The sequence below is a fragment of the Pantherophis guttatus genome, chromosome 6 (assembly GCF_059756535.1).
Source record: "Pantherophis guttatus breed Tessera chromosome 6, ASM5975653v1, whole genome shotgun sequence".
NCBI classification, from domain to species: domain Eukaryota; kingdom Metazoa; phylum Chordata; class Lepidosauria; order Squamata; family Colubridae; genus Pantherophis; species Pantherophis guttatus.
In genome coordinates this window covers 80,432,607-80,455,108 of record NC_142068.1, presented here as the reverse complement: position 1 = coordinate 80,455,108, position 22,502 = coordinate 80,432,607, and the positions used below count along the sequence as shown (strand labels likewise).

General features: G+C 41.1%; 1 protein-coding gene across 1 annotated transcript; it reads left to right on the top strand.

Annotated features, from left to right (window-relative positions):
• The first annotated feature begins 7,824 nt into the window (after window positions 1-7,824).
• On the top strand, window positions 7,825-21,671 carry SRGN (serglycin). The gene is made up of 3 exons (XM_060682238.2): window positions 7,825-7,960; window positions 17,858-17,972; window positions 20,135-21,671. Exons 1-3 carry the CDS (start codon window positions 7,888-7,890, stop codon window positions 20,349-20,351), a joined length of 405 nt encoding a protein of 134 aa, XP_060538221.1. The 5' UTR covers window positions 7,825-7,887; the 3' UTR covers window positions 20,352-21,671.
• Window positions 21,672-22,502: the final 831 nt, after the last annotated feature.

Genomic DNA, 22,502 nt, shown 5'->3' with positions numbered 1-22,502 from the left:
TGAGGAGCCACTAGAATGTATTTTATTTCCAGGGAGGGGGGGGCAGGTAGAAGAGGGGATTTTTGCTATAGTGGGATTGGCACTAGCTCAGGAGATGGAAATGCTGATGGCCTAACTTTGATAGTCTTCTGCAGAGTTGCGCCATTGATTTGCCCATTGTGTCCCCTGCGCATTTCCTGCATTTCAGAGTTATTTCTTTTCTGCATTTCAAAAGAGAAGACTTCTCTTGTGTCAGCTCCAAATTAACGGTTTAAAGAAGGATTTAGAACTAGATATGGCATGGGGTAGAAGTGCTACAGAATTGGACTCTGGAGAAGGGTTAAGGCAAGGAGAGAAAACCTTAAACTTATGAAGAGATTACTGTTAAACCAGCAAGACATTTTCTCGAAGGAGGCATTTATTATCATCAATACTTATAGCGGATTTTGCCCAGCAGCTATTTTAAAAACAGACCTCAATATGTATCCATGGAGGCCGCTGTTTCAAATCTTTTTAAAGAACCCATGTCCTAAGGCTTATGCTTAAATCAATAAAAAAATTATAGTAGGTAATGGTAAGAATATTATATTTCTATTAAGTATTTCCTGTTTAACTTAACAATATTGACCTCTGATCAATGGAATGCACCAGAGATGCTAATGCATTTTGTTAAACCTCAGGCTAGTCACAAAGTTGGGTTACAATTCTTTGGGAAAAAATCATTCCAGGACTGGAAGGGACCTTGGAGGTCATCTAATCAGCCAGTTCGCACCACTTCGGGAGAACTGGTTGTTAACTTTCTGAGCACTTTGGCAAAATGGTTGTTGGAAGAAATCATTAGGGCAGAGAACCGGTTGTTAAATTACTTGAACCCCACCACTGCATCTAATCCTAATTTACACATAGTAAAAGTTGCTGGAACGTGCCTGCATTATTTGGATGGAGGCAGCAATGGAGGGATAAGATGCCTCTTACGCCTTCTCCGTTTGTAATTGTCAGCTTTTGTGCAGACAATGACCCATTAGGCTATGGTGTTATGTATTGGATACAATATATAATTTAATTTGTGGACGTGTCAATTAAGGTAATTACAGAGTACAGATTCTGCTTTATTCTGCACATCACTTTTTTCTCTTCTTGCTGAATAATGTAATTTTATCTGACTACGATCTTGTGCTGAGACTTCTTGGGAACACTTAGCCAAGGTTCAATTTCCTTTGAAAGAACAGCTCGCTGAACTAGAATGGTTTGAAAGTATTTAGAAATGTCTTAGAGCAGGGGTGTCAAACTCAAGGTGCTCAGATCTGGCCCGAAGGGCTGCCCTGGAGACAGCAGAGAACTGGCCTGCAGTGCCTCTGCCAGTGAAAATGGAGCTCAGGAGGGTGGCCCTCCCGAGCTCCGTTTTTGCTGGCAGACGGTTGCAACCCAAAAAGGAGCTCGGGAGCCCGTTTTCGTTGGCAGAGCGCTTGGGCCACCACAGGCGCCCCCAACACAAGTGATGTTAAACTGGCCACACCTATCCCACCCCAGCCACGCTCACTCCAGCCCCCTGAGGTCAAACACAACCCTGATGCGGCCCTCAATGAAATCGAGTTTGACACCCCTGTCTTAGAGAGATTGGTACAAGCAGTATAAATACTCCATAAGAAAAAAGTATATTGTGTTATCCGATTGTCATCAAAGGAACCCTAGCAAGAGGTATGCTGGCTAGGGAATTCTGGGAGTTGAAGTGTATAAGCCTTAAAATTGCCAGGGTTGGACCCCCTCCCCCCGATTTAGACAGTAGTTAAGATGCTGCCATTTTGCTTCGCAGAAAATCAAAATGGCCACCTTATAGGAAAACCTTATAGACTAGTTAGAATGCAATCCGGTTTTTCCTCCCAACTTGACCGTGGACGGTAAAATTATTGATCATCTTTTAACCATTCAAAGAGTGGAAGCATGCTAATTTCACTTTCCCTTCTCAGTCAACCCCTTACAGTGGTGGTATTCAGCCAGTTCTATCCGGTTCGGGTGAACTAGTAGCGGCGGCTGCAGGAGGTTCCGCCCACCTGCCCAGACATCATCACATCCCGTTTTTGATGCTCTACGCATGTGCGGAAGGCTCTGTGCATGCATGGTGGTGGCGAGTACGCTCACATTTGTGAACCGGTAGTGAAGGTAAGTGAATACCATCCCTGGCCCCTTAGCAATTGTACTATGTCACAGGCCAGATGGGACAATAAAATATTTAGAATAAACTACTTTCAGTGCTGAATTAGAGAGGAAAACCAAATTGGGCAGAAGTCTTTCCATCTCTGCACTGGAGAACCGGTAGCGGAAATTTTGAGTAGTTTGGAGAACCGGTAGTAAAAATTCTGACTGGCCCCGCCCCCATCTATTCTCTGCCTCCTGAGTCCCAGCTGATCGGGAGGAAATGGGGATGTTGCAGTAACCTTCCCCTGCAGTGGGGTGGGAATGGAGACTTTACAGTATCCTTCCCCTGCCACACCCACCAAGCCATGCCACGCCCACCAAGCCACACCCACAGAACCGGTAGTAAACAAATTTGAAACCCTCCACTGCATCAGTGCAATAGCAAACATCACTGTAGCTCATAGTCACTTTTTTTGTGATGTGGGCTACACATCTAATTTCCCTGATTCCAAGCTTTTACAGTTTTCCTAAAAAGAAAAGGATGTAAGCTACAGTACCTGTGTACATACTCACATTGTTTACGCTACATTTGGATTCATTGGAAGGTTTACAAAAGCAAGCAATGTGAAATACCTTTCTGTGATCTGCAGACCACATCACTTACTGTACAAGTACAGGTAGTCCTTGACTTATGACCACAATTGAGCCTAAAAATTCTGCTGCTCAGCAACTTTTTACTTTTACTTTTATTTGATTTATATACCGCCCTACTCCCGAAGGACTCAGGGCGGTGAACAGCCAACAATAAAATACATACATACAAAATTTAAAAAGCAGAGATAAAATCAAATTAAATAGTTTGGCCCAGACAAATTTAAAACCCAATCAATTTAAAACAAATTTAAACTTTGACTATTAAAAATACTATTAAAAAAATATTAAAAATATTAAAAATGTTTAAAAAGAAGAAGAAAGTTAGGCCAGGCCAGGCCCGCCTGGTGAAATAAAAAGGTCTTTAGAGCGCGGCGGAAGGTGCGCAGATCCGGGATCCTCCGTATCTCTGGGGGGAGCTCGTTCCAGATGGTAGGTGCCCCCCACAGAGAAGGCTCTCCCCCTGGGGGCTGCCAGTCGACATTGTTTGGCCGACGGCACCCGGAGGAGCCCCTCTCTATGAGAGCATACCAGCCGGTAGGAGGCTATTGGTGGTAGCAGGCGGTCCCGCAAGTACCCAGGTCAGTTGTTCAGTGAGTTTTGCCTCATTTTACAACCTTTTTTTGCCACTGTTGCTAAGCGAATCACTGCAGTTGTTAAGTGAATCATATGGTCATTAAGCAAATCTGCCTTCCCCCATTGACTTTGCTTGTCAGAAGCTGGCTGGGAAGGTCACAAATGGTGATCCCATGACTCTGGGACAGTGAAACTGTCATAAGTACATGCCAGTTGCCAAGTGATCGAATTTTGATCGTGTGACCATGAAGGATGCTGCAATGGTTGAAGTGTGAAAACTGGTCATGACACTTTTTTTCAGTGCCGTTGTAACTTCGAACAGTAGTCCCTAACTGAACGGTTGTAAGTCAAGGACTACTGTCATTATTACTTCCTATTTTGTTAATAAACATCACATTAAGAGGTGAGAAAGAGCATCAATAGGAAATAAACTGGGTAGAATGACTCTGTGGTATGCCTACTTGTTGAGTACAACTTCCTTTACGCTACATAAAATGTTCTTTCGATAATGTTATCTATTTTTCCAATGAATATTTTTCAAACTGAGTCATAAAGACACATGAGCTGGTTTTTCGATATACTGTAGGTGTTTGTTAGAGTAGGCAGCTTTCATCTTCTCTGCTCTGGCCATGTTCTGAAAACACATTGGTGTTGCCGTTGTGAACACACCAGTCACAGAATCCCATTTACCAAAGCCAAGCCAATCACCCTAAAAGATTGAATACAGATATAAGAGTAAGGGACTTCTGGTCTCAGCTGCAACACACGTAACTCCTCTTAAGATCATAGGCACCCAGAGGCAAGTATGATAGCCAAAGTCTTAGCAGAAGGCCAAAGTAAGATGGAAAATTCAAGCCCCAGATTTTTGCTCCAGGAAAAATAAAATGTCAATTTTTTTAAAAAAATTTGATTCATATGCCACCCTTCTTCGGAGACTCAGGGCGGCTTACACTGCGTTAAGCAATAGCCTTCATACTTTTGTATATTTTATACAAAGTCAGCTTATTGCCCCCACAAACTGGGTCCTCAATTTACCTACCTTAGAAAGGATGGAAGGCTGAGTCAACCTTGAGCCTTGGCGAGATTCGAACTTACTTTAATTGCAGACAGCTGGTGTTAAATTACAGTGCTTTAGTCTGCAGAGCTATCCAGGCTCCTAATTTCAAAAAAGGATAATAGTACAGAGAGAGGCTTGATATGCATACTGCCTATGTTTCATCAGTAGCACATGATTGACAGACTTTATAAAAATGTTTTGGGGATTCCTTGAACATGTCTGTAATGTTCCCATCACTTATTGTACCGCTAGTTCTCGATTTACAATAATTTGTTTAGTGACTTTTTGAAAACTACAACAGCACTGGAAAAAAGTGACTTATGACCTCACATTTACAAGCACCGCAGATTTCCCACAGTCACATGATCGAAATTCAGATGCTTGACAACTGGCACGCATTTATGATGGTTGCAGCATCCCTGGGTCACATGATCAGTCACCATTTCCAACCTTCCCAGCTGGCTTCCGATAAGCAAAGTTGGAGTTGCTTAACAACTGCATTATTCACTTACCAACTGTAGTGATTTGCTTAATAACCATGGTGAAATGGGTCATAAAATCGGACATGATTCACTTAACAATTGCCTTGCTTAGCAACAGATATTCTGATCCCAATTGTGGTCGTAAGCAGAGGTGGGCTTCAACAGGTTCTGACCAGTTCTGGAGAACCGGTAGCAGAAATTTTGAGTAGTTTGGAGAACCGGCAAATACCACCTCTCACTGGCCCCGCCCCCATCGATTCTCTGCCTCCCGAGTCCCAGCTGATCGGGAGGAAATGGGGATTTTGCAGTAGCCTTCCCCTGGAGTGGGGAGGGAATGGAGATTTTACAGTATCGTTCCCCTGGAGTGGGGTGGGAATGGAGATTTTACAGTATCGTTCCCCTGGAGTGGGGTGGGAATGGAGATTTTACAGTATCCCCTGCCACGCCCACCAAGCCATGCCACGTCCACCAAGCCATGTCATGCCATGCCCACCAAGCCACACCCACAGGACCGGTAGTAAAAAAATTTAAAACCCACCACTGGTCATAAGTTGAGGGCTACCAATACTGATTTGTTATTTGTTTGTTTTTCTTCCTTGCTCAAGAAAACAGTTATTCCTCAAGAGAGGCAGCCATGCTTCTCTGACAATGATAGAAGGAGAATTGCCATGATGCAGTTATGTCTTCATTTGAAGTGACCGAGATAGAGAGAGGTCCAGCTACAATAGCAGATGGTTTGAATGAGAACATGTGCAGTAGCATGACTCCGGAGTTCCATACTTCTTCCATTTTTTCGATTTTCCGCAAATTGTTCCAGATTAGGGTGGGAGGGGGAGCCGGGAGGTTAGCTGACGGAGCGTATTTGCAGTAGCTCCTCTCAGTTTTATTTTATTTTATCAATTTTTAGTATTCCTACTGGATCCATTTTTATTTAATTAATATTCTTTGGATGAGATAACAGCAAAGACCACAACACAGATAAAGGATTTTTTTCCCCCCCGTAGGACGGATAAGACATGGGAAAAAGAAAGAAAGGCCATGGTACCAGCCCGGTATCCAGGGGTGGGTTCTAATTTTTTTTACTACCGGTTCTGTGGGCGTGGCTTATTTTGTAGGTGTGGCTTGGAGGTCATGTGACTAGGTGGGCGTGGCTAGCTGGTCAGAGTCATTTCTGGAAGGTCCTTGCACTTACGACCAGTACTCGCACGTACGACCCGACTCATTTGTTTGCTTTTAACACTGATCAGCTGTAGGACGGCCCTTTGAAGCCCCGCAGCAAGAGTTTAAACAGTTTTTTTCCCTCTAGTCATCAGCTGGGACTCAGGAGGCAGCAATAGATTGGGGGTGGGGCCAAATAAAAGGTAAGAATAATGTGGGGGGGTGGGGGGATGGGAGGGCAGGGGGGAGAACCGGTTCGGTGATGTCATATCGTCACTGCTACCGGCTCGGCCGAATCGGACCGAACCGGGAGGAACCCACCACTGCCGGTATCTCTCCAGTCCGTGAAAACTGCAAAACAACCAAGAATTGAGGAGCACTTTGCTGGAAAGAAAACTGTAAGTATAAGTAACCCCATCCTTCCACCTCCACCAAATTTGAGATGTTAGAACGGGACCTTGAAAGAGAATTGACAAAACAACAGCTATTAGACTCCCAGATTAGGACAGTGGTTGAGCGCCTTTGGTTCAGACTTCTGGTCAAGCTATATCCTTTTTCTTTGCTGTATCTTCTTTTCTTTTTAATTTTCTAAACTGTAATCATTCAGAATAGCTGTGGTGTTCAAATTGAATCATTAATTTGAAAAAATATTTCTTTATAAAATTGATTGAAGTCTTTGGGGTTGGTTTGTTTGTTACCAGTTTGTTACCAGTTTGGGTCACATCCACATAAAGCGTGTACTAGTTCAGGAGTCTCCAACCTTGGCAAACTTTAAGACTTATGGACTTCAACTCCCAGAGTTCCTCAGCCAGCAACTGGCTGAGGAACTCTGGGAGTTGAAGTCCATAAGTCTTAAAGTTTGCCAAGGTTGGAGACCCCTGAACTAGTTTGAATGCAGGCCTTTGCATTTCCATGACTGGGAAACCAAAGTTCACTATTGATGGCTCAGCGTCATGGCGGCAGATACGATTTTGCAGGAAGGGGATTCAGTTGTGTCAGAACCTGTAACAGTTGCTCTTTGTTCTCAGAATTTTAGTACAGCAGAAGGAAAGCCAGTTACTTCACACTGTTTCCAAGGATTTAGGAGATGAACTCAGAAGCAGTATTGGTATGTGAGTTACACATCCTGTGCTCTGATTAACAACCTAGGTAGTCACTGAATGACTGCATCAGGGAGAGTAGGGGTAAGGGGTCATTAAGTGAGGTGATCACATGGGCACTTTGCTTAACAACTCTCATGACTTGTGACCATAATGGGCAGACTCCATTTCGGCCATGACTTGAGGATGGTAGTATGTCATGCTAATATAATTTTATATTAATAGGTGTTACTTTATTTTAATATATTCTGACATGGATTAATTTATGATAAGAAATGATAGCTTTAACTTATATTAAATATTCTTCATAGAAATTTGGCTGCTGGTAGAGGAGAACTTCCAAAATGTTTGAATTGCTAAATAGTCAATGGATACCAATTCAATATAATTTACTCCTAGGTAAATGACTTTTTCCCCCCAAAATTGAAACCAATGCTGCATATCACCCTTGTTCTTTGGGAGTAACATTGAATCTGGTAAGATTTTACTCCGAGTAGACCTTCTCGTCTTTATCTGCGGAGGAAACACTGGCTTCCTGTAGCAATTAGATCAAGAGTGTAGAATTAGGATCTAGGCTTTGTAAGTAGAGATGTCCCTTTTCTGAGCTCAGGAAGTCGTGATGCAAGGAAAGGGTTGGGTTTGAGGTTTGGAAACCTTTTGTAAAGGCAGCCACTCGCCTGCCCCTGTTTCATTTCCACATCAGCAGTAACGGTTGGCGGAGTGCGGAGGTGCCCAAGCCAAATTGGAGATGCTTGTCAAACCTATTGGAAGGATCTTTGTGGCTCTTGGTGTAATCCTCTTTCTGGGATGCCCAGGACAAGGTAAAAATTTCCGGTGGCTGTTCTTTTCCTAATCTCCTTGATAAGACGTGTTAACAAAGACGAGATTTGCACGGCAATCCTGTACATGTTGATTCAGGAACAGGCATCAGGGAGGTTCAGATGGGCTTACATCCAAAGAAATGAGGACAGAATCGCTCCAAACTCTTGGGCTCTGGCAGATGTTCTTCTCCATGGAGGTTACACTTAGCAAGTGACAGCCATATCCTTTCTCCAAATAGGAATGTGGAGGCTCATAACTATAGTGGACTGAAGGGTGGCATAGCCATTCCAATATGTTTTTTTTTTAAAGTGTGTATTCTTCAGACAAAAAAGGCATAATCCCTGAAGCTTAGTAAGTGCAACAAAAATGACTTTGTTAAAGGAAAGCCAACGGAGTCTTGGAGCATTTCTTTCTGATTATGTTGGTGTTTAATATTTCTATTAGTTGTTCTGTCTTTCAACATTTTCAAGGGCTCTTCTGTTTTTTGAGCAGGATGAGGAAATTGTCTCACCCTTATGGCAGGAGTGCCATAGCAGCTCACCATATTCCACATGGGATCTATAAGGAGCAATGGAGGTGGAGGCGGGGTGGGGTTTTCCTATTTTTTAAGAAGTTCCATTTTATAGTGGGAAGGTGCTTTAATCATAAACGTTGGGAGCAACACTTGAGTAAAAAAAGTACAATTCCTTATGCAATTAAAAATATGATTGTCTTAAAGAGGATCTTATTTTCTTGCAGGTAGTAATACAAACAATATTAAGGGTAATAATAATAATAATAATAATAATAATAATAATAATAATAATAATAATAAAATTAATCCACCCAAAATTATAATCTCTGGAAGACTGATTACAGAACTACACAAATTTGGAAGGAATAAAGCATATGTTTTACCATTATAAAAAAATATGTGCATACTCTATAATTGTTAACTGTACCTTAAAATATGCTTCATGTGATAAAATACAGGAAAATTAAATTCCAAAAGCAGTTTAATGTGACACTGTTTGAGGGCACTTTTATTTTATATATGTATCCAGAACCAAGAATCTGCTGGACAATCCAATACATGTTTACTCAGATGTCTATGGAGATTCTCAATCATCCAGGTCATAGTTTTCCAACAGGTGCTTTTCTAAAAGGCAAATGGACTTTCTCGATTTTTTTCCTTGAAAGCATTTCGCTTCTCATCCAAGAAGCATTTCAGTTCTGACTGAATGGTAGGGATTATTTTCCCCACCATTCAGTCAGAAATGAAGAAGCTTCTTGGATAAGAAGTGAAACATTTTCAAGGAAAAAACCAAGAAAGTCCAGTTGCTTTTTGGAAAACCACTTTGAGGACATGTTTACTCAGAATTTAATAGGATTTACACTGAACTAGCTGCTGCAGTCTAAGTACAAGCCAATAAAGCTGTAAAGATTGATCTGCTAGTTATGTGCCAAAGACATTTGTTCTGTGCCAATTATGCAGAGAAACATTCAAAATGTTAATTGGAAAAGGAAAAAAAAGTTACATCATTCATTTTTAGTTCTTGGATATCAGAGCTGCAAAACTCCTTGGGTCTGCTAGATGGCAGCAGTGTGATACAATTTTCTGGTTCATTATTACCATTCTACACCCTCTGGAATTGGCCTGAATTGTGGTGCAATAGACCATATTAGATTAAAAACACAACTCTACATAGCCAGTTAAATATGTCTTCACACTTCCCCTTGTGAGGAAAGACAAACTGATCAGGAACAGGCTTGCGATACAATGGTTATCAAGATGATTTTAAGCCAGTGTTTGCTATTGGCTTACAAATGGTGGTTTGTTTAGGGACTTAATTATAATCCTGAGTATAATGGGAAGTTACACATTAGACTTTTAGAAAGGCAACCATGCTCCCTTGATCACACAGTTTAGAAGGATCTGTTTTATTCCCTGTTTCTTTCTGCTTGGCATCTTTTAAGAAACAACATTAGCAGCTCATTTGGCATCCTAGCAAGATATTTGAAAAGGTAATTATTATTATTTTTTCTGTTAGAGCATTAGGTTTGTCTTGTGATGCAAAAGGAAATTGGTTTAAGTGTGAAGAAACTGAGGTTTCTGTTCTTTACAAGTTACCACATAGGCTGCTTTTACTGTTCTTTATTCAGAACAAACTTCCACTTTCAGTGAGCTAAATTCCTGCTGGATATCTGAGTACAATTTTCAAAAGCTAAAAGACAAACTACAAATTGTCCAAATATATCATATTTTTTTAACCCCCGTCTCATTTTTTAAAATGCTGATTTTTTGCTCTGCTCAGTCAGAGGTGCTTCTGGACATAGGACAGTGACAATAGTAAGGTCATACTATTTGCAAAAGTACCATCAACACAATCACCCTTAAAAAGTAACCCAGGGAAGGAATTTCGAGGCCATTTGTCCATTAGCGATTTATAGATTACTCAACTATTGTAATTTATATTATCCTGGTGAGATAAAGTCTAGAATTCCTGGTGCTTTCTGAGCTTGGATGCTTGCTTGCACATGACTGATGATGTTATCCAGTTGGGTAATGAAGTCTCTGCAAGAGAACAACTAAGCTCAGAGAGCACCAAGAACTCCACAATTCAACCCTTAGCTATTGATAGTCTCTTTTATTGGAGATGAAGTCTGTCTCCAACAGGGATCTGTAACTACGAGGAAATAGTTGAGTGATGCGACACGATGCTAGAAATCACTAGGTCTAAAGTCACTCAATAAATATTAAGTATGGAAGATTGATTAATGTTGTGGAGGTTGCCTTGTGAAGGGCATGGCTGACTGGCTGAAACCTTGAAGAAAGGCACCCAGTATTAAATATTAACTATGAAAAAGGCTAGCACGCTGTCCAAAATTGTCTCTTTTGTACCAGTCTTATTGATACCTCTGGTAATTCAGAAAGAAATTTCTGATGCAGCAAATCTTTGAGTTACACTTTCACTGTTGAGCGAATTTAATTACGAGTTTATTTAATTGTATACAGTGCAGTATGCAATTAAGCTGGACTACTTGCTGAGCTCTTCCTGTTCTTGTGTTGTCTCTCTCATATATAATATCATAATGTACCATTTTGGATTCAACCCACTCAACTCTGGGGCATGGCTTTGTGTTAATCCAGCACATCTCTCCTCCTCTCTGTCAGTTTTAAAGGCAGGCATAGCCCAACTCTCTTTTGTAATTTGAGGGTATGACAAGCACCTGAGGGCAGGACAAGAAGCAATGGGTGGAAACTAATCAAGGAGAGAAGCAACTTAGAACTAAGGAGAAATTTCCTGACAGTTAGAACAATTAATCAGTGGAACAACTTCCCTCCAGAAGTTGTGAATGCTCCAACACTGGAAGTTTTAAAGAAGAGGTTGGATAACCATTTGTCTGAAGTGGTGAAGGGTTTCTTGCCTAAGCAGGGGATTGGACTAGAAGACCTCCAAGGTCCCTTCCAACTCTGTTATTCTAATTCTAATAATTCTAATTAAAGCCTACTAAATAATAAAACTTTCTTCAGGTTTACAATTGGGTGCTGCTGAAGAAAGACAAATGATGTAAGATCCTGCAGGTTGGAGGACTCAGTGTCATCCTTTTGGGTTCTTAATCAGCTAGTGTTGATGACAAAAATTATCCTTCATAGCTAGCATAAGAGAGTTTTCTGGCGGTATGGTTGAAGATATGGATTGATTGATAGATTTAATTTAAGAAATCAACTTCCAATGGTTTTCCTTAGTTTTGTTTCACTGACAAGAATGTCTGTGATTCTCAAAAGAATAGGAATATCATTTAACAGTGCAAACTGAAGGAAACGTCACAGAGAGATGCTGTCATACAGTAAAAGCACAGTGAGACTGGGGTAAAAACAGCAATGAAGACTGAACACTGCTAAAAAGTCTGCGCTATAAACAAATAATATTTCTGAGAGAGGAATGAAAGGTTAAGTCTGTAAATTGCTCAGCATGATTTCAAATGCTTCTTTCTGTTCAGAAATAGAAGCAGGAAAAAGCTTCAAGGGAATGTGGTTAATCTAAAAAAAGAAAAAAAGAAAAGGGTTGAAATGATTTCAATGATTTAGTCACTTAAATCATAAAATATCAAGGAAACATCTGCAGTCCCTGTTTCACTACAGATAAGCAGATGTAAGAAGGTACAACCATGTTCCTAATTATCCAAAAGAGGGGTGGCTGGGTGGGGGGCATTAGGGGGAAAGGTTAAGGTCTCTCCAGTCTGGTGCTCCTGATGATGGGAGGTTTGTTTGGAATTATACTTCTGCATGCCTGGTGGACAACAGAATGAAAAAGCTAAATTGTCCTTTTCCCATCATCTCTTTTTCTGCTAAATCTCCCCATCTCCAGAGCTTGGGTTTGTGCTACATCCAGATAGCCTATCCCAACCAAGGCCTTCTACATTACTGAATTCCACCTCACGTCCTCTCCAGGCAAAATGGACTTCTACGGAAGCTCTCTAGAGAAAATTTTTGACTCATATTTATGACGGTTGCAGTGTCCTAGGGTCCTAGGATCACCTTTTGTGGCCTTCTGACAAGCACAATCAAGGGGAAAGCCAGATTCACTTAACGACCATGTTACTAAGTTAACTATTGCAGTGATTCACTTAACATTTGTGGCAAGAAAGATTGTAAAATGGGGCAAAATTAAGTTAGTTCTATCCCATTTTCACATGTAATATTTTTTAAAAAAAAACAACCAGAGAAATATCAGTGCATACCCTTCTAGGCATTTATTTTTTTACAAGAATCATTGCTTGATCGGGAAATGTGCACTTCTACACCCTCAAGCTTTTCATTTCTCAAAATTTGGGAAATAATTGCCTTTAACTCATGCCAGTTTGAAATGGTGACAGACTGCCAGCCTTGCCTCTGCTACAAGATTAGAAATAGAAATTGAAGTCAGCAGACATCCATGGAAACAAATCACTGATAAATAGGTTTATCATCAAAAATAAAGTTTATGAACAGTTGCAGGAGCTGCATATATCTAATCTAATGAAGAGAAGGACTAGAGGTGACATGATAGCAGTGTTCCAATATTTGCGATACTGTCACAAAGAAGAGGAAGACAATCTATTCCTCTGTTGTGGCTCCGTTACCTGAGCCTGTGTCATCGGCAGGAGAGGACTCCGAGAGTGAAGGAGAGGAGTTGGCAAGGCCTCCCTCTCCAGGACCCTCCTCTCTGGCAATGCCTTCGGTGTCCATCGAAGAGCAAGAGATAGGGCCGGGGCCAAGCATGTCCACGCAGCCACAGATGGACAGTGATGAGGGTAATGAGTATTGGCTGGATCCACACCAGCGTCGCAGAGATAAGCGTGCGCAACAGAAGAAAAGGCGTGCCCGAGATTAGGCTGAATCACTGGACCACACCCCACAGGATATAAAAGGGAGCGTGGTGGCCAGTCAAACCTTGTGATGAACAAAGCTGAAAGCTTCCACGCCATTCTGCATTGCCGGACTTTTGCTATAAGACTTTGCTGGATTATCTCTGGACTTGATTGTAATTATTGAGCTGTTTCTTTTGATATATCAGAAGTGGGGAGAAGTTATCTCTCCTCTTCGTAAATAATAAACTCTTGGCAGGCAGCCACTAGGTTGTTGCTAAGTTCCGTTATCATAAGGAAAAGGATTTTGCCGGCTGGTTTGGTCTTTAACTCTTGAACGTCTGTTGGTGTGTGTGCGTGTGGTTGGGGACAGAACATCCTCAAAGCAACCGAGGGCAGGACAAGAAGTAACGAAAGGAAAGTTATCAAAGAGAGATTCAATCTAAAATTTAAGGAGAAATTTCCTGTCAATGAGAACAATTAATCAGTGGAACCATTTGCCTCCAGAAGCTGTGGGTACTAAATCAGTGAAGGTTTTTAATAAGAGTTCGGACAATCATTTGTCCAGAATGGTATAGGACAGTGATGGCGAACCTTTTCGGCACCGAGTGCCAAAAAGGTCATGCGGAAACATCGCGCGCATATACGTGCGTCAGGGCTGCGCCCCAGAAAAGCTGAACTTCCGGGTTCTAGCGCACATGTGCCCCCGATGATCTGGCTGGCATGCATGCGCAGGCTGATTTTTGACACTGCCACGTGCGCGAAGGGATTACACTCTGGAAAAGCCGAACTTCCGGGTTCTAATGTGCATGCGTGCCCGACGATCAGGTGGCCGGCGTGCATGTGCAGGCCGGTTTTTGGCACGGCCGTGCACACGAAGGATAGCTGATCGTTGTGCGCGCATGCACGCCAGAAACCCAAAAGACAAACAGGCAAGGCCGCAAGTACCGGGCGACACGGCTTTGTGTGCCACTTTGGGCACGCGGGCCATAGGTTTGCCATCACGGGTATAGGACATTCTGCTTGGGCAGGGGATTGGACTAGAAGACTTCCAACATCCCTTCCAACTCTGTTATTCTGTATTCTGTAAGCCGTTACAAAAGAATTCCAGTGACATTTATAGTGACATCAAGGTTTCAATCAGTGTGGATATCTTTGTGGTACAAATGGCTTAACCCAAGTTGATTTTTGGGAGGGATGATTTTTTCACCCATACTTTGTTTTGGTAACAGGCTAGATTTCTGAGCTTGTGAGAATCATCTCTTTGCCCTGAGCTAGTTCAGAATTAGCAACAGTAAAAATCCCCTCTTGTTCCACAGGACGGGACACTTGACATCTGCATACTGCAAAGTCAGTAAATGAGCTTTGTAATTTCTCTTACAAGATCTGAAGCTGAATAAATGAAGAAACAAACAAACGAATGATAGCTTTGCAGTGTGTCAATTACACCACAGCTAAATTGTACCTTGGCACGACCCTCCAATTCTGCTCTTGTGGGAACATAAATACCAGGAACTTTTTTCAACCTATCCCAGAAGTCTCACGAAGTTCATTCATACTGGAAGTTGCAGAAATTCACATTCTGAAACTTTGAAAATGATTCCTCTCCATTGACGTGGGGATTCCTGATTGCGTACCTTTTTTTTAATTGTTTTTTTTATTTTTAAAACACAAACAAACATACAACGTAAATACATGTAAAAACACATACATATATACAATACACACACAAAAAAGAAAAAAGAAGTCTATCGACTAGCTCCTAAGGAGCTATCGCATCGGTCGTTGTTTTCTAATTTACCTGTTATTTCTTTATTTAGAAGTTTGCATTTCTGCTTGTTTGTACCTTAACGTAATTATGCGTTTCTAAGTATAGCTTTCTGCAAATTGTACTAACTATTCATAAATACCATCCTACAGTTTCCCTCATGTGCCAATTTTTGTACTCTTATTTAAGTTTTCCTAGCATCTTAATTTACTGGCTTTATCTTTCCCTCCAGCCATGAGTACCATCTTCGCCAAACTATATAATAATCGGTATCTTCTTTCTCTTGGACCTCTTTAGTGAGTCTATCCATTTCTGCACATTCGGTTATTTTTGCAATTATTTTTGCTTCTGTTGGTAGTAGTTCAGATTTCCAATTTTGGGCGTACAATATGCGTGCCACTGTCAAGATGTGAATAATAAGGTATTTTATCTCTTTAGTATGTTGTGGTGTGGTCATTCCAAATAGAAAAAAATCCGGTTTCATTTTGACTTTTTGCTTAGTTATTTCTTCAATCATTCTCTTAATTTCTTGCCAGTAGTGTTGCGCCTTTCTACAAGACCACCAGAGATGGTAGTATGACCCCTCCTGATTGCGTGCCTAGATGCGCAGTGAACTTAAGTAGGGGAGATGATTGTCTCAGCCATGTCATGGAAACTCAGTTATCTATGTTGTGGTGAGAGAAAGGAAATGGGTTTTTATATCAAGGTCAGCTAGATCTGTTAAAGAGTTTGAAAAGAATGATGTTTGCAGCTTTCTTTAACATGGTGCTTGCTAGCGATGTTACTTCAACACATATGAAAAGCATCTGGTTTGGAAGGTGGACTAAAAACTAATATATCCTCCTATCCCAACCTGTACACTATTTGCTAGAACATCTGATATAATTGTATTTCATGACCTAATCAGTTTCAGATGGCTTTCCTTTGCTCAGTACACTCATCCCAAATGCCTTACAATTCCTCTTCGGAATGCTGCAAATTTTTTGAGTCTGGTTCTGTTTGCCTGTGTCCTGTGAACTTACTATGCTATATTTTAGGGCTGAAATATTTTTAAAATTATCAACAGTGTTGAGGGTTATGTGGTACAACATGCGTTTGTACTTGACAGTTCTAGAGTGGTAAGTATTATGTTTGGGTGCTCGCTATCCATTTTCCATTTAGTGTATCAAGGGCTTTTACGACAAACCATCATTACGTAGCCTTTCCCAGTTTTGTGCCCACCAGATGCCTCTAGATCAGGGATGTCAAAATTCAAGGGACGGGGGATGGATCCAGCCTGCGGGGTACTTAGATCTGGATCGCAGGGCTGCCCTGGAAACAGCAAAGGACCAGCCCGTGGTGCCTCTGCTAGCAAAAAGGGCCCTCCCAAGCGCCATTTTTGCTGGCAGAGGGTTGCAGGATGCTGTCGCAGCTGAAAACGGAGCTTGGGAGCCTGTTTTCGCTGGTAGAGCACTTGGGCCACCACAGGAACCCTGGACATGAGTGACGTCAAACTGGCCATGCCCACAATGGCTATGCCCACAATGCCCCCCCTCGAGGTCAAATACAACCCTGATGCGGCCCTCAATGAAATCGAGTGTCACCCCTGACCTAGATTTTAGTTTTGAGAATTTTGAATGAATGTAGCCAATGGAAATTTAGGAATATTTTCCCACTCATCTGGAACCCAACAGTGTGGAGAAAACTGCTTATTTATTACTTGTAAATTTATTTCAGTTTATACCTTTATATCAGCTTTTTTTCCAATAAGGTACTGAAGCCAGTAATCTATAAAAATGGAACAAAATTTTTGTTTAGGTTTATTGTTCCTCATTAGTCTCTCTTGACTAAGATGTTTTAAAATGTAAACTTGGCAAGAGTTTTCTTGTGAAAGGAAAACCATTTTGACTTGGTTATTTGAGGGACTGCGTATCTCTGATCATTTCCGCCTGTCCCATAAGATTGGGCAATGGGGTGTTCCCTTCAATCAAATAGTGCCATCTATTGGGATCCAGGAAGTAGCATCTCCCCAGGGATTTCTCTGCCTCCTAGCCTGACATTGTTCAAAAAAGCACTAAAAACCCACCTGATTCCCCAGAACCTGGAGAAAGGTGGCTCCAGCTCCTCTGGAATTTTTATTTAATTAACTATTCCTTTTTTTCCTGACACGCACAATTGTTTTCACCTTTTTTATTGGTTTCCTTGCTTTTCCAATGGCAAGCCACCTAGGTCCTACGACCTGATGGCGAACCTATGGCACGCGTGCCAGAAGTGGCATGCAGAACCATCTCTCCAGGCATACCAGCTGTCACCCGTTGCTGTTCTGGGATCCAGCGCACATGTGCTTGTCATGTCTTCGCACGAGGAGGAGTGCTAGAAACCGGAAGAGCAGCTTCATGGCGCATATGTGCTTGCCAGGAAGCTAAGCTACTGGTTTCTGGTGCGCATATGTGCCAGAAACCGGAAGACTAGGTGACCAGTGTGTGCATGTGCGCCGGGGAACTGCTCTTCTGGTTTCCAACGCTCCCGTGCACCCCCGTTTCGGCACTTGGTGCTGAAAAGGTTCGCCAACACTGTCCTAGGGTCTTGGCGGCCTCTAAGTTGATTGATTGAATAAACAAAACAAACAAAGGAAATCTCAAGCCTGTCCTTTAGTTTTGACAAAGAGTATTATGGTTTATAGAGTTTGATGTTGTTATTTTTGCGGAGTATGATGTTTGTATTGAACCGGCAATGCTATTCCAATACAAACATTACAAAGTGATCGTAGTAATATTTAATAACCTTGATTTCAACACATATATCATTTTTTAATCAGGAGCTCCTCAAACAGGCCGGTGTAAACCTGATGCCAATTCTGCCAACTGCATTGAAGAAAAGGGGCCAATGCCGGATGAGAATACAAAGAACCTCTTTGAAGGAAACCCCACACAGTAAGATAAAATAAACGTTCACAGTTGTCCCTTAAGCATCTTGAAAATGGTCTAACCAACCAAAATCACCTTGTGATGAGATGGGTGGTAGCAGTGGTGGGTTTCACTTACCTTTGCTACCAGTTCGCATGCGCAGAGTATATTTGATGACCATCTGGGTGGGTGGGCGGAGCCTCCCGCACCGCTACTACCAGTTTGCCTGAACCGGGGCAGACCGGTAGCAACCCACCACTGGGTGGCAGATAAATTTATAAATAAATAAATAATTTGTGCTATTTACAGGGCCATTATGCAAATCACATATTTATTACATAATAAAAGACATATATTCATATATTTCCGTTTTTCATCCCGTTTTGTCTTTATACTGCCTAAAGTTGCCTTGGTGATTGAGGCAGCTAACTACTTGAAATAAATAAAACCCATCAATTAACACTGCCGGCAGTGATGTTACAAAATAACATTATCTTTAGCAATATATAAATTGGTATCATGCAAGTTGTAAGTTGATCTGTATCTTTATAACCTGAACTTTAAAAATAGAGGTAGTCCTTGACTTATGACTGGAACTTGAGCTTGGGAATTATGGTCATAAGTCATGATGGTTGTAAAGCGGGTCACCAGTTACGACTTTTTCGCACCGATCATTAAGCAAACACTGTAGTCATTAAATGAAGCCATTTTTTTTTTGCTATGGGCCAGTTTTTGCCAGAAACTAGAAGTAAAAGCTGACAAAAAAAGCATGATATATTGTGGTCACATGACTGTGTCACGTAACTCCAAGAGGCAGTCATGTGACCACAAGCGGGAAGTTGATGCTGTCGCTTTGAAATAGGGTTGCAAGTAGCTTTTCAAGGGTCCATTGTAACTTCAAACGGTTGCTAAGTGATAGGGTCACAAGTCAAGAACTACCTTTTTTTTTAAAAAAAAATTGATTTATATGCCGCCCTTCTCCGGAGACTCAGGGCGGCTTACAATGCGCTAAGCAATAGCCTTCATTCTTTTGTATATTTATACAAAGTCAGCTTATTGCCCCCACAAACTGGGTCCTCAACCTTTACCTGTAAATGAATCTCCCCCCCGCTTTGCAGACACTACCTTTTTAACAAATTGGGCAAAGCTTTTTGTTTTTTTCCTGATCAGGAAAAGCCATGTGAGAGACACAGGATTCCAGCCCACCAATGCAAGCACATCTCATCGAGAGGTGGAAACTAGATGAAGTATCTGGCTCTCAATGAGGCCCATCTGCATTAGAGGGCTAGAAGCTGCTATCTCTCGTGTGGCTTTTGCTTCAAGGAAGGGTGAAACTGTCTCGTTTCTCATGTGGTTGAATTCCGATTTATCTCGTGTGTAATCTATTTTACAGCAACACCTCTCCATAAGTACAAAGAATAGGTTGTCTTATTACATTTTTAGTCTTTTTTTTTCTCCCTCATGCTTTTGGAGCGGATGCTTTGATTTAACCCCTTATTTCAAGGTATAGTTTTAAAAAATAGATTTGCTCTGTTTTCATTGGTTCCCTCATTCCTTACTTTAACATTTTAGTTGGCAAGCTCTGAATGATAGGGAGGGAACCAGAAAACCTTGGGGGTATGTGTGTTGTTTATGAAAGTTTGTGCAGTTAATATTTTATGTATAAAATATAAAGGATGTATGTGTGCTTTTGTTACAAAGCAGTGTGAGCTTAGTCTTGTTTATCTGAATCAGCCTTTGACCATACCGTCTGGGGATTATGAAAATCAAATATTCAACTAATAGCTAATAGTAATAACTAATTGGGCAGTGATGGCTAACCTTTTTGTCGTGTGCCGAAAGCGTGGGCATGCCAGCGTGTCCGCAGCCGTAATGCAATATGCACGTGACCCTGTGTGTGCCCCGCCCCCACGCATGCACATGTGATCCCCCACGCATGTGCATGTGTCCCCCACACACTCCCACCACCCCCTGCATGCACCCTACCCACCCGCAGAGACCCAAAGAGCAGCTGGCTGACGGGAGGCGCAAACACATGCGTGGTGGAGCTGGGCTGGGGCGATGGCTGGCGTGCCTGCAGAGAGGGCTCTGGGTGCCACCTGTGGCACGTGTGCGATAGGTTCACCATCAGAAAATCTAAACACTGTAGCTAAGACTTAATGATTGTTTTTTAAAATATGTATTTTCAGAGAGATACTTCAAGACCAACCCAGTACTTTGCCGTTTTCTGGAGATGAAGAAGGATCTGGCAACGAAGCTGACCCCGAGACAGGATCGGGCTTTGAGTACGATCTAGAAGAGCCCGATGTGTCTGTGAACCAACCAAATGTGAATCTGAAGCTTAAACTATCAAGTGAAGACTTATTTCCTGAAACCATGAAAACATTTGATGAACGCAAACTGTGATTTCTCTTATGGCTCAATGTGATCTTTCTGTTTACATTATCATAGGTTTTGATGAAATGTATACCCTAGACCAGGCATATGTGTTATAAAAATATTACAGCTAACCATGTATATCTTAAAATGTCTAGTGCTTTTCTTTGATAAAATCTATTGTTTGTAAACTGAAAAAACAAACAAACAAAAAAAAAAACCCAAAACAGTTAAACTAAATTCAATATAATCATGCAGGAATCAATCATACTAAGAAATGGAATGCTAGACAAACTCTTTTCATGTCAACATCTCATTTCTATGGTTATACAGGTAGTCCTCAACTTACAATCATTTGTTTAGTGACCGTTCAAAGTGACAATGGCCCTGAAAAATGGGGATGATGGCTGTTTTTTACACTTACCACCATTGCAGCATCCTCACAGTCACGTGATCAAAATTCGGACACTTGGCAACTGGCATGTATTTATGACAGTTGCACTGTTCCAGGATCATGCAATCACTTTTTGCGACTTTCTGACAAGCAAAGTCAATGGGGAAACCAGATTCATGCAACGACGTTCCTAACTTAACAACTGTAGTGATTCGCTTAACAATTGTGGCAAGAAAGGTCGTAAAATGGGACAAGATTCACGTAATGACTGCCTTGCTTAGCAATGGAAATTTATGGCTCAATTGTGTAGGTTGAGGACTACTTGTAATGTAGGAATAGATCAGTTCCCAGGGGAAATAAAACAGGAAGGTGCCATATCATTTTGGAATATTCTGAGACTTTTCTTTTGTGCGTGCAAGAAACTTGCCAAAAGCAATGCAAGAACTTACTTACGTACTATCTCTAGAAATACGAAGGGCCATAAAAAAACACGGTGTTTCTGGTTTTTCCTCCCATCCCCTATATAGGGGATGTTCCAAATTTTCACAACTCTTAACTTTTCCAAGGAGAAGCACCTTTCTCATTTCTACTACTGCAGGTAGCTTTCTAATCTGGGTGGATATGGTGCAGTCAAAATAATTTTCAAAAACAGGAGGAAATAAGCAGGAGTTGGGGTGCTTGCATTGCTTTTAAGAAAGAGAGAAGCAGCAGCTTTCTAATTTACAAAACAATAGCATTGCCTTCCTTCAAAGAACCACACGGCTTTAAAATGCATTCATGCCTTGTGCTATTTTGTTACATTGTAATTCGCCCTTATATTTACAAATTTGATATAATTCGTATTTTATTTCTTCATTGCATAGTGCTTGTTTTGCAACCCTTTCAGCCACTTGATAAGCATTTTCTTATGCCCGCAATTATTCAGCTACATTTCTATTAAAATCTAATGCAACTAAGGGCTCTTATTTATTTCTTAAATATTATTTATTAATCAGAAGTATTATCCTACCTTAATTATAAAATGACTCTCAATGGCTAACTAAAAATTATTACTACTCTTATTGCTTTATATGTACACTGAGAGCTTCTGCACCAGAGAAGAATTCCTTGTGTACCTAATCACACTTGGCCAAATAAAATATTCCATTCCACTCCATTCCATTCCATTCTATTCCAAGAACAATAACTTAATCAAAAATATTTTTTTAAATTTTAAATTTTAATTTTTACAGAATACATGGCCAAAATAATACATGGTGTCAACACTCAAATGTCATCTGGAAACCAACTGAAATAGTAGATGAAAACAGTATTGTTGAAATTTTAACATGCCATTCAACATAGAAAATCTAAGATGTGAAAGCCATTAAAACGATCATCAAGTCAGAGAACAAAATGCATATGAAATAATATTTAAAGAAGCACAACTTGTATGCATGAAATCATTTGGCAGTTTACCAGAAACAAATCTGCAATAATGTTTGTGGTAGGGGTGGAAGTCAGTGCTGGACCATGTCTAGGACGTAGTAAACCATTTCATGTTCTGGATGATGTATTTCTGGTAAATACATCTGGAACCAATTGAGAATGGCCAGACTGGTAAATTCCAGAGAAAAATACAATTGCATAAGACCTCAGGGTATTTTATCCTATGAACATTTGCACATATCTAAATTGTATTTTGGACATAGGTAACTAAGGGACACTGTGGCTCAGTGGCTAAGACGCTGAGCTTGTCGATCGAAAGGTTGGCAGTTCAGTGGTTCGAATCCCTAGTGCTGTGTAAC

Coding starts and splice junctions, on each gene's coding strand:
- SRGN (XM_060682238.2), top strand. CDS start 7,888: ATGCTTGTCAAACCTATTGGAAGGATCTTTGTGGCTCTTGGTGTAATC. Junction 7,961..17,857: donor TCTGGGATGCCCAGGACAAG/GTAAAAATTTCC, acceptor TTTTTTAATCAG/GAGCTCCTCAAACAGGCCGG. Junction 17,973..20,134: donor TTTGAAGGAAACCCCACACA/GTAAGATAAAAT, acceptor ATGTATTTTCAG/AGAGATACTTCAAGACCAAC.